General features: G+C 44.5%; 1 protein-coding gene across 1 annotated transcript in view; it reads left to right on the top strand.

The window, feature by feature from the left end:
• The window catches only part of pappa2 (pappalysin 2), a 565,518-nt gene that overhangs the window by 433,408 nt on the left and 119,693 nt on the right, over positions 1–12,417 (top strand). The window contains exon 17 of the mRNA XM_067990736.1: positions 11,285–11,453. Coding sequence (XP_067846837.1) covers positions 11,285–11,453 — 169 coding nt within the window. The remainder of the gene's footprint in view (positions 1–11,284; positions 11,454–12,417) is intronic.

Here is a 12,417-nt window from a genome sequence, read left to right as displayed (position 1 = left end):
TTTATGCAAAGAAGTTCTTAATATCTGTTTAAAATGTACTTTTCTCTTAAGTCCTTGCTCTCTAGCCTGAATCTTCCAAGTAATATTCTTCTTTCACCTTGTCTATACCATTTTGTATTTTATAGGTTACCCCCATTCCCTCCCAACCATTAACCATCCTCTTTTCAATTGTAACGGTTGAGTTTCTCTAATTCTTCCTCATATTTCATCCTCTTTATATTTGCGACCAGTCTTGTTGTTTTTCTTTGCATCTCCCTCAATGCATGTGGTGTGGTGACCAGAACTGACCACAACACTTCACCTGTGACCTGACCAGTGTATTATAAAACTAGTCACTCTACAATCAATGATCTTTTGTGGTGGAATGTCTTAGTGGACATTCAGTGCACCAACTTTAAGATCTGTTAGCATCATTTCTGTTCTCCTTTTCCAACTCTCCTCTCTTCCATTGGTGGCATGGTAGATTTTATTTCAGCAAAGCCACAACAAAGGGTGGTCGTTAGTTAATATATAACTAGAGGTGCAGTACTCTGCCCTTAGAGTTTGTGGTTGTGCAACAAACTGCGTTTGTACTGCCAGTATCATGACCTTGGAAGTAATGCAGTTGAGGAAAATGTCCCTTCACATCTTGGTTGTTTTGTAATTGACTTTGGGGCCTTACACATACACACTCATGCACACGCACACATACGTGCATGATTCTTAATTCCTCACTCCTCAACTATACTTAGAGTTCTTTTTGCATTCCATTTTGCATGAAATTGAACTGGGAATCAGAAGGCTATTCAGAGATCCATAAGTGCTATTTCGAATCACTTCAGAGTTTATCGGTTTCTTAGAAAGGGACGAATGGCCATATTTGTAATATATTGGAATTCCCAGTTGCCAAGCTGGTGGTGGAAGAGTCTCTGAAAAGGTTCAGATATTTCACAATAACTACCTCAGGCATGCGCAGTCCATGCTCTGTAATCTAATCTAAGGTCACAGTAGAAAGTCGTAACCTGTTATCTCAGTTTTGGCGTTTAAGTGCTCATTTTGTGTCAATTTAATGCTTCTGCCATTAGTGTGAAGGCTTAGCTGTAGTGCTCGAGAACTGGACTCTCTTTCAGAGGGCTATCAGGTCCTGTGCTGGAGTGTTGAACACTCATTCAAAGCAAAGTAGACCTCCTGATCAGAGCAGCAGTGATCTAATGGTGAAACACTGGATTACTATTTGAGCTGGATTCCCCACCTTGAATCATAGATCACTAGGATTCCCATTCAAGTTGCAATCTCAGCCTTGACTATTATAGCTTTTTAGTTCTATAAATAAATTGTTGGATTCTCATTCAGAGGACTTTAAATATTATTTTTCGTTGTTGTAGCCAATAATTCTACTAGAAGTGTGTCAGTTTTCCCATTCTGAGAGGATCAGATTCAATCTCCGACACATTGAAGCTCAGGTATACTCTGACTTTGGACACTTTCCACAAATTCACAGTGCAAATCTCTGCCTTGGGAATGAGGTGGGGGGAGGGGATGGGGGGAGTCAATGGGATGATCTGTCCCACCCAGGAAAGTTCCCTTCCTGTTGGCTTGTCTGCCCATGCTGCTGGCTGAGGAGACCCATGTGGAGCCAGGAAACATCCTCAATGGGATAAGAACAGTACAATTTGCAACGGCAGCAAGGGAAAAAAAATTGTGTTGACCGCAGGAAGGTAAGCCAGTGTGAGTCCAGTGAGCCTGTAAAATCAGAATCAATTCACATTAGATGCAGATTTTCTCCTATCGGTTCTACTAAGATGGTTTTGTTGTGCAGTATGTATGACTTTATCCCATATTGTTGATCAGAGTTTAGGATGTTTATTATTGCTCTTGGCTTTTGGATTCTCCTAATTCTTAGCAGATTGCATTGTGCATGTGTGTGTCCAGCTCTCACTCTCATTCCTAGAAATAAACTTGTTATTTTGTAGTGTAATAGATTGTGCAGATGCCGTGTAATTATAATGAAGTTTGCTTTTGATTACAAAAGAAATTTCTTTAATTATTCCTCTCACACAACCCCCTCCTCCCCTTTAATTTCACCTGCACAATGCATTGTTTTGTGGCTGAGAGTGTGGTCTCAGCTCTCAGCCTACGCCATGTTTTAGCCAACACGGAGGTGACTGAGAACAAGAGTTGATTTTCCTTATGACTTGTCTCCTACTATTCTTCACTGGACAAATTCTGCCTCTGCTCCATATCTCCCCAGTAGCTGAGGAGTTGCAAGGGACTGAGGTACATATTTGATGGATACCATTGTATCAACAAAGCCCTGATGTAATATATCATATTTCATAAATCATAGTCCTGCTCTATGTACCAATTAGAATATGATAAAAAGTAAGAATAGATTGAGATATAAAATTGGAAAGAAGCAAGTTGATGGGATGTTAACTAGTAATGTCTTGGTTAGACCAATCGATCACTTAAAGGGACACTGTTTCATGAAAAATCTTTGTGTCAGTGGTTACAAATGTGCAATACAGAGACATAAGTGACATCAAAGGGCTTTAGCATCTGACTTGCAAATCAGTAGTTTGTTGCATACTGCTCTTGTGATTTCCCCCAGCTCAAAAAATAGTTTCACAAACACATTTTCACGAATATATAGGTCTGACTGGATACCAGTTAATTGTACACTCAATAAATCCTCTGTTTGTATATCTAATGAGGACTTTTGCTTTTCATTCTGTAATCTTGTCACTCACCCACCAAAGTTAGGTTCTAAATCCCCATTCTCTTGAACGGCAAGCAGCACTACATAGTTCAATCCATGCACTCCTTCCACTCTGTTCCTTGGTCAACTCATCCAGACGTATGCCTTGATAGCACTCACCATCAGTCTTGCTCATGGTCATGCCAGATGAGATTTGTAAAATACTCAAGTAACGGTAAGAGGGGAAGGAGTTAAAACATGCATCCTTCCGGAGATTGGGATTTAAACTTGGGTGTCCAAGTTAAGGTCAAGTCCAGCTCTCCAGTGTATCAGAATCATAGAATCATAGAATCATAGAAGTTTACAACATGGAAACAGGCCCTTCGGCCCAACATGTCCATGTCGCCCAGTTTATACCACTAAGCTAATCCCAATTGTCTGCACTTGGCCCATCTTACCCATGTAACTGTCCAAATGCTTTTTAAAAGACAAAATTGTACCCGCCTCTACTACTGCCTCTGGCAGCTCGTTCCAGACACCCACCACCCTTTGAGTGAAAAAATTGCCCCTCTGGACCCTTTTGTATCTCTCCCCTCTCACCTTAAATCTATGCCCCCTCGTTATAGACTCCCCTACCTTTGGGAAAAGATTTTGACTATCTACCTTATCTGTGCCCCTCATTATTTTATAGACTTCTATAAGATCACCCCGAAACCTCCTACTCTCCAGGGAAAAAAGTCTCAGCCTATCCAACCTCTCCCTATAAGTCAAACCATCAAGTCCCGGTAGCATCCTAGTAAATCTTTTCTGCACTCTTTCTAGTTTAATAATATCCTTTCTATAATAGGGTGACCAGAACTGTACACAATATTCCAAGTGTGGCCTAACTAATCTCTTGTACAACTTCAACAAGACATCTCAACTCCTGTATTCAATGTTCTGACCAATGAAACCAAGCATGCTGAATGCCTTCTTCACCACCCTATCCACCTGTGACTCCACTTTCAAGGAGCTATGAACCTGTACTCCTAGATCTCTTTGTTCTATAACTCTCCCCAACGCCCTACCATTAACGGAGTAGGTCCTGGCCCGATTCGATCTACCAAAATGCATCACCTCACATTTATCTAAATTAAACTCCATCTGCCATTCATCGGCCCACTGGCCCAATTTATCAAGATCCCGTTGCAATCCTAGATAACCTTCTTCACTGTCCACAATGCCACCAATCTTGGTGTCATCTGCTAACTTACTAACCATGCCTCCTAAATTCTCATCCAAATCATTAATATAAATAACAAATAACAGCGGACCCAGCACCGATCCCTGAGGCACACCGCTGGTCACAGGCCTCCAGTTTGAAAAACAACCCTCTACAACCACCCTCTGTCTTCTGCCGTCAATCCAATTTTGTATCCAATTGGCTACCTCACCTTGGATCCCATGAGATTTAACCTTATGTAACAACCTACCATGCGGTACCTTGTCAAAGGCTTTGCTAAAGTCCATGTAGACCACGTCTACTGCACAGCCCTCATCTAACTTCTTGGTTACCCCTTCAAAAAACTCAATCAAATTTGTGAGACATGATTTTCCTCTCACAAAACCATGCTGACTGTTCCTAATCAGTCCCTGCCTCTCCAAATGCCCGTAGATCCTGTCTCTCAGAATACCCTCCAACAACTTACCCACTACAGATGTCAGGCTCACCGGTCTGTAGTTCCCAGGCTTTTCCCTGCCGCCCTTCTTAAACAAAGGCACAACATTTGCTACCCTCCAATCTTCAGGCACCTCACCTGTAGCTGTCGATAATTCAAATATCTCTGCTAGGGGACCCGCAATTTCCTCCCTAACCTCCCATAACGTCCTGGGATACATTTCATCAGGTCCCGGAGATTTATCTACCTTGATGCGCGTTAAGACTTCCAGCACCTCCCTCTCTGTAATATGTACACTCCTCAAGACATCACTATTTATTTCCCCAAGTTCCCTAACATCCATGCCTTTCTCAACCGTAAATACCGATGCGAAATAGTCATTTAGGATCTCACCCATCTCTTGTGGTTCCGCACATAAATGACCTTGTTGATCCTTAAGTGGCCCTACTCTCTCCCTAATTACTCTTTTGCCCTTTATGTATTTGTAGAAGCTCTTTGGATTCACCTTTGCCTTATCTGCCAAAGCAATCTCATATCCCTTTTTTGCCCTCCTGATTTCTCTCTTAACTCTACTCCGGCAATCTCTAAACTCTTCAAGGGATCCACTTGATCCCAGCTGCCTATGCATGTCATATGCCTCCTTCTTTCTGACTAGGGCCTCAATCTCCCGAGTCATCCAAGGTTCCCTGCTTCTACCAGCCTTGCCCTTCACTTTATAAGGAATGTGCTTACCTTGAACCCTGGTTAACACACTTTTGAAGGCCTCCCACTTACCAGACGTCCCTTTGCCTGCCAACAGACTCTCCCAATCAACTTCTGAAAGTTCCTGTCCAATACCATCAAAATTGGCCTTTCCCCAATTTAGAATTTTAACTTTTGGGCCAGACCTATCCTTCTCCATAGCTATCTTAAAACTAATGGAATTATGATCACTGGTCCCAAAGTGATCCCTCACTAACACTTCTGTCACCTGCCCTTCGTTATTTCCCAAGAGGAGGTCAAGTTTTGCCCCCTCTCGAGTCGGGCCATCCACATACTGAATGAGAAATTCCTCCTGAATACACTCAACAAATTTCTCTCCATCCAAGCCCCTAATGCTATGGCTGTCCCAGTCAATGTTGGGAAAGTTAAAGTCCCCTACTATTACCACCCTATTTTTCTTGCAGCTGTCTGTAATCTCCTTACATATTTGCTCCTCAATTTCCCGTTGACTATTTGGGGGTCTGTAGTACAATCCTATCAACGTGATCTCTCCCCTCTTATTTTTCAGTTCTACCCATATAGACTCAGTGGGTGAACCCTCGGATATATCCTCTCTCACTACTGCCGTGATGTTCTCCCTAATCAAGAATGCAACTCCTCCTCCTCTCTTACCTCCTGATCTATCTTTCCTATAGCATCTGTACCCTGGAACATTGAGCTGCCAGTCCTGCCCCTCCCTTAGCCATGTTTCAGTAATAGCTATAACATCCCAGTCCCATGTACCCATCCATGCCCTGAGTTCATCTGCCTTGCCCATCAGACTTCTTGCATTGAAATAAATGCAGTTTAATCTCGACTTCCCTTGGTCTTTGCCCTGCTTTCTCAGACCATCTGTCCGGTCATGTTTTGTACACTCTCCCTTACTGCCTTTTGTTTCTGTCACCACTTTACTTCCCACTGACTTCCTGCATCGGTTCCCATCCCCCTGCCACATTAGTTTAAACCCTCCCCAACAGCACTAGCAAACACTCCCCCGAGGACATTGGTTCCAGTCCTGCCCAGATGCAGACCGTCCAATTTGTACTGGTCCCACCTCCCCCAGAACCGGTTCCAATGTCCCAGGAATTTGAATCCCTCCCTCTTGCACCATCTCTCAAGCCACGTATTCATCGTAGCTATCCTGTCATTCCTACTCTGACTAGCCCGTGGCACTGGTAGCAATCCTGAGATTACTACCTTTGAGGTCCTACTTTTTAGTTTAACTCCTAACTCCCTAAATTCAGCTTGTAGGACCTCATCCCGTTTTTTACCTATATCGTTGGTACCTATATGCACCACGACAACTGGCTGTTCACCCTCCCCCTCCAGAATGTTCTGCAGCCGCTCCGAGACATCCCTGACCCTTGCACCAGGGAGGCAACATACCATCCTGGAGTCTCGGTTGCATCCGCAGAAACGCCTGTCTATTCCCCTTACAATCGAGTCCCCTATCACTATAGCTCTGCCACTCTTTTTCCTGCCCTCCTGTGCAGCAGAGCCAGCCACGGTGCCATGAACCTGGCCGCTGCCACCTTCCCCTGGTCATAGAGTCATAGAGTCATACAGCACGGATAGAGGCCCTTCGGCCCATCGTGTCCGCGCCGGCCATCAAGCCCAGTCTAATCTAATCCCATATTCCAGCATTTGGTCCGTAGCCTTGTATGCTATGGCATTTCAAGTGCTCATCCAAATGCTTCTTGAATGTTGTGAGGGTTCCTGCCTCCACAACCCTCTCAGGCAGTGAGTTCCAGACTCCAACCACCCTCTGGGTGAAAAAGTTCTTTCTCAAATCCCCTCTAAACCTCCCGCCTTTTACCTTGAATCTATGCCCCCTTGTTATAGAACCCTCAACGAAGGGAAAAAGCTCCTTAGTATCCATCCTATCTATGCCCCTCATAATTTTGTACACCTCAATCATGTCCCCCCTCAGCCTCCTCTGCTCCAAGGAAAACAAACCCAATCTTCCCAGTCTGTCTTCATAGCTGAAGCGCTCCAGCCCTGGTAACATCCTGGTGAATCTCCTCTGCACCCTCTCCAAAGCGATCACATCCTTCCTGTAGTGCGGCGACCAGAACTGCACACAGTACTCCAGCTGTGGCCTAACCAGTGTTTTATACAGCTCCATCATAACCTCGGCTAATAAAGGCAAGTATCCCATATGCCTTCTTTACCACCTTATCTACCTGTTCCGCCGCCTTCAGGGATCTGTGAACTTGCACACCAAGATCCCTCTGACCCTCTGTCTTGCCTAGGGTCTTCCCATTCATTGCGTATTCCCTTGCCTTGTTAGTCCCTCCAAAGTGCATCACCTCGCACTTTTCCGGGTTAAATTCCATTTGCCACTGTTCCGCCCATCTGACCAACCCATCTATATCGTCCTGCAGACTGAGGCTATCCTCCTCGCTATTTACCACCCTACCAATTTTTGTATCATCAGCGAACTTACTGATCATACCTTTTACATTCATATCCAAGTCGTTAATGTAGACCACAAACAGCAAGGGCCCCAGCACAGATCCCTGTGGTACCCCACTGGCCACAGGCTTCCAGTCACAAAAACAACCTTCGACCATCACCCTCTGCCTTCTGCCACTAAGCCAGTTTTGTATCCAAAGTGCCAAGGCACCCTGGACTCCATGGGCTCGTACCTTCTTGACCAGTCTCCTGTGCGGGACTTTATCGAAGGCCTTACTGAAATCCATGTATACCACATCCACTGCGTTACCCTCATCCACACGCCTAGTCACCCCCTCAAAAAATTCAATCAAATTAGTCAGACATGATCTTCCCTTGACAAAGCCATGTTGACTATCCCTGATTAATCCTTGCTTCTCCAAGTGGAGACTAATTTTGTCCTTCAGAATGTTTTCCAATAATTTTCCTACCACTGATGTTAGGCTCACTGGCCTGTAGTTCCCCGGTTTTTCCCTACTCCCCTTCTTGAATAATGGTACTACATTAGCGGTTCTCCAGTCCTCTGGCACATCCCCTGTGGCCAGAGAGGTTCTGAATATATGTGTTAGAGCCCCCGCAATCTCCTCCTTTGCCTCACACAGTAGCCTGGGATACATTTCGTCCGGGCCTGGGGATTTATCCATTTTTAGGCCTGCTAAAACCGCCAATACCTCCTCCCGCTCGATGTTAATATGTTCAAGTATATCACAGTCCCCCTGTCGTATTTCTATGTCTAAGTCGTCCTTCTCCATAGTGAAAACAGATGCAAAAAATTCATTTAGAACCCCTCCTACATCTTCCGGCTCCACACACACATTGCCATTTTTGTCCCTAATGGGCCCTATTTCTTCCCTAGTTATCTTCTTACCCTTAATATACTTATAAACATCTTAGGATTTTCCTTTATTTTGCTCGCCAGTGTTTTTTCATGGCCCCTCCTTGATCTCCTAATTTCCTTTTTAAGTATCCCCCTGCACTTTTTGTTCTCCTCTAGGGCTTCCTCCGTCCTTAGCCTTTTGTATCTGCCAAAAGCCCTCCTTTTTTTCCTAATCCATTCTCGTATATCCCCTGACATCCCAGGTTCCCTGGAGTTCTTGGAACCACCCTTGACCTTTACGGGAACATGTTGCCATTGTATGGTCTCAATCTCCCTTCTGAAAGACTCCCATTGCTCCAATGCGGATTTTCCTACAAGCAGCTGATCCCAGTCCATTTTGGCCAGATCCTGCCTTATCCTATTAAAATCGGCCTTCCCCCAATTTAGAACCTTTATTTCCGGCCCCTCCCTGTCCTTTTCCATGACCACCTTAAATCTCACCAAATTATGGTCACTCTCACCAAAGTGCTCACCTACTAGCACTTCTTCCACTTGGCCGGCCACATTCCCTAGAATTAGGTCCAGTACCGCCCCCTCTCTTGTAGGACTTTCTACATGCTGGCTCAAAAAGCTCTCCTGGATGCACGTTAAGAATTTTGTACCCTCTAAGCCTTTTACACTCTGAGTATCCCAGTTAATATTGGGGAAGTTGAAATCCCCCACTATTATTACCCTATTATTTGCACAATTTTCTGAGATTTGCCTACATATCTGTTCCTCTATCTCCCCCTGACTGTTTGGGGGTCTATAGTACACTCCCATCAAAGTGCTTGCCCCCTTTTTGTTTTTAAGCTCCACCCATATGGCCTCATTTGAGGAACCTGCTAATATATCATCCCTCCTTATGGCAGTAATTGATTCTTTAATTAATATTGCGACCCCCCCTCCTCTTATACCTCCCCCTCTGTCTCGCCTGAAGATTCTGTACCCCGGAATATTGAGCTGCCAGTCTTGCCCCTCCCTCAACCATGTCTCTGTGACAGCAACAATATCATACTCCCATGTGTTTATCAACACCTTCAGTTCATCCACCTTATTTGCAAGACTCCTTGCATTAAAATAGATGCCATCCAGCCTTGCTCTTACATGTTTGCCCTGTCTTCCAAGCTGACTTGTTTTTTTCTCAATATTTGGCTGCACATCACCCCCTATTGTAGCTCCACTCTGTATCCCATCCCCCTGCCAAGTTAGTTTAAACCCCCCCCAACAGTGCTAGCAAACCTCCCCGCAAGGATATTTGTCCCGCTCTGGTTCAGATGCAACCCGTCCGACTTGTACAAGTCCCACCTTCCCCTGAAGCAGGCCCAGTGATCCAGGAAACTGAAACCCTCCCTCCTGCACCAACTCTTTAGCCACGCATTCATCTGTTCTATCCTCCTATTTCTATACTCACTAGCCCGTGGCACTGGGAGTAATCCAGAGATTACAACCTGTTTGAGAGGGGGATGGCCACAGGGGACCCCTGCACTACCTGCCTGCACCTCCTACTCTGCCTGCTGGTCACCCATTCACTTCCTGCCTGTACTCCCTTTACCTGCGGTGTGACCAACTCGCCAGACGTGCTATCCACGAGTTTCTCTGCATCGCGGATGCTCCACAGTGAGTCCACCCGCAGCTCCAGCTCCGAGATACGATCGGTCAGTAGCTGCAGGTGGACACACTTCCTGCACACATGGTCGGCAGGTAGTACTGAGCTGCCAAAGCATAGCATGATCTTTTGAATCCATTTGATGTCCTCAATTTATGTTTGGTCAGGCACCGAGAAAAATAAAAGTGATCATTAAATACAAGTGAGTCAGCTGGTAATTTGAATCTATTAATTGAGCCATTCATTGGCATCTAGGCTGCTTCTGTTGACTGTGGACATCAGTGATATGGATGTAGGGCTAGAGGGATTTGTGTACAGATTTGCAGAGGATACTAAAATAGGAGGCATAGTAAATAGTTCTGAGCACCAAAAAAAGCTGCAAGGAGATTTTGATAAGATGGGTGAAATGGGCAAAAAAGTGGCAAATGGAATTCATTGTCAGTAAATGTGTGGTGGTACATTTTGGTTAAAAAAATTGTTGTTATACTTTGAGGGAAAGCCAGGTGATGTGGAAGAGGAGAGGGATTTGGGGTGTTCAGGTTTAGAATATATTATGAGCAACATGTCAAGTGAATTAGGCCATTAAAAGTTAATGGAATAATGGGTTTTATGTCATGAAGTATGGAATATAAAAGATGAGATGTAATGGTGAACCTATATAGAACCTTAGTAAGACCACAGTTGGAGTACTGTGCACTTTTGGGCAGTGCAACTCTGGAAGGATATATTGGCCTTGGAGGGTGTACAGCACAGATTCATTAGACTGATGCTGGGGTTTTAAGTGTTAAATTATAAGGAATGGTTGCATAAATTTAGTTTATATTTCAGTGAGTTTAGAAAGTTAAGGCATGTTTAAAATGATGAAGGCATTCGTCAGAGTAGATACAGAGAAACTATTTCCAGAGCAAGGGGCCATGACCATGAAATTAGAGCTAGGCCATATCGGGGTGAAATCAGAAAGAACTTTTTCACACAAAGGGTATTCCATTGGGCTAAAGTGTGTGAGCGGTGGCAAGCAATTCCATTGGATTGGAGCATGTGAGTGATAGTGAGCAATTCCATTGGATTGGAGCATGAGTGATAGTGAGCAATTCCATTGGATTGGAGCATGAGTGATAGCGAGCAATTTTATTGGGTAGAACGTGTGGAGGGATAATAAGCTAATCAGTTGGATATAAATTGTGAGATTGTGAGTAATTTGTTTGGAGTAACACATGATTTTACCAACTTTAGAAACTTTCTTTCCTTGCTTTATTTCAGTAGAATTTACAATCTGTTTTTGTCCACAGAAGGTTCCTGAAGCTGCAGTGTTTGGAAGGAGGACATTGGGAGGAAGGCAGCTGTAACCCTGTGCTGTGTGACCCTCCTCCTCCCGTGTTTGAGGGAATGTACAACTGCACAAATGGCTTTCAGTTTGACAGCCGCTGCATTATTAGCTGCTATGATCACACGGAAAAGGTAAGACATTTATTGATCATTGAATGCTGAGATTAAATCAACTCTTGAGTCATTTCTCTTTGATTATAGTGAATCGAAAGGGAAGGTGAGAACAGGTTGGTATCATTGCTGATGAGGCAATTGTTTACCTCGGTGGAGGTTGGGGGGAGGGGTGGGGAGGGGTAAGGTGGGGTTGTGGGGGAAGCCCCACTGGGTAGATTTTGCTTCCGTGCAGTTTTTGGGCAGCGGGGCTGGATGAGGGATGGAGAATAGGGCATATTTGAGATGCAGGTAAAGGTCTCTCTACACCGACTCATTGTGCACAGACTGAAGCTCTCTCTACACTACCCCTTCACTGACCCATTCACCAATCTTCTCGCTGCAGAGAACTGCTCAGCTGATAGTTATGTTTGCAGCACTACCTGAGCTGGTAAGGGCAGCAATTGGCTGGATTTTCTATTGAGTGGCTGGCAGCTGTTCGAGTGACTGTTCGTGGAGAGAGAGACTCAAATCGATGGCTTTCAATGGAGAGGGAAGAATCACTGCTAAAACTATCAATGTCTCCTGGTGGTTCAAACATTTATTTTAATCATTTGTACATTATTCCCATGGGGCACTTTTTATTGAAACTTGACCCTCTATACATTCTCCAGTCTTTATATGTAAAAACATTAATCATAGAATCATAGGTTACAGAATGGAAGGAGGCCATTCGGCCCATCGAGTCTGTGCTGGCTCTATGCAAGAGCAATCCAGCTAGTCCCACTCCCTATAGCCCCGCACATTTTTTACTTTCAAGTACTTATCCACTTCCCTTTTGAAGGCCATGATTGAATCTGCCTCCACCACCCCCTCTGGCAGTACATTCCAGATCCTAACCACTCGCTGTGTGAAAACGTTTTTCCTCATGTCACCTTTGGTTCTTTTGCCAATCACCTTAAATCTATGTCCTCTGATTCTTAACCCTTCCACCAATGGGAACAGT

This window comes from Heptranchias perlo, chromosome 9, assembly GCF_035084215.1.
Source record: "Heptranchias perlo isolate sHepPer1 chromosome 9, sHepPer1.hap1, whole genome shotgun sequence".
NCBI lineage: Eukaryota > Metazoa > Chordata > Chondrichthyes > Hexanchiformes > Hexanchidae > Heptranchias > Heptranchias perlo.
This window is presented reverse-complemented; position numbering and strand designations above follow the sequence as displayed.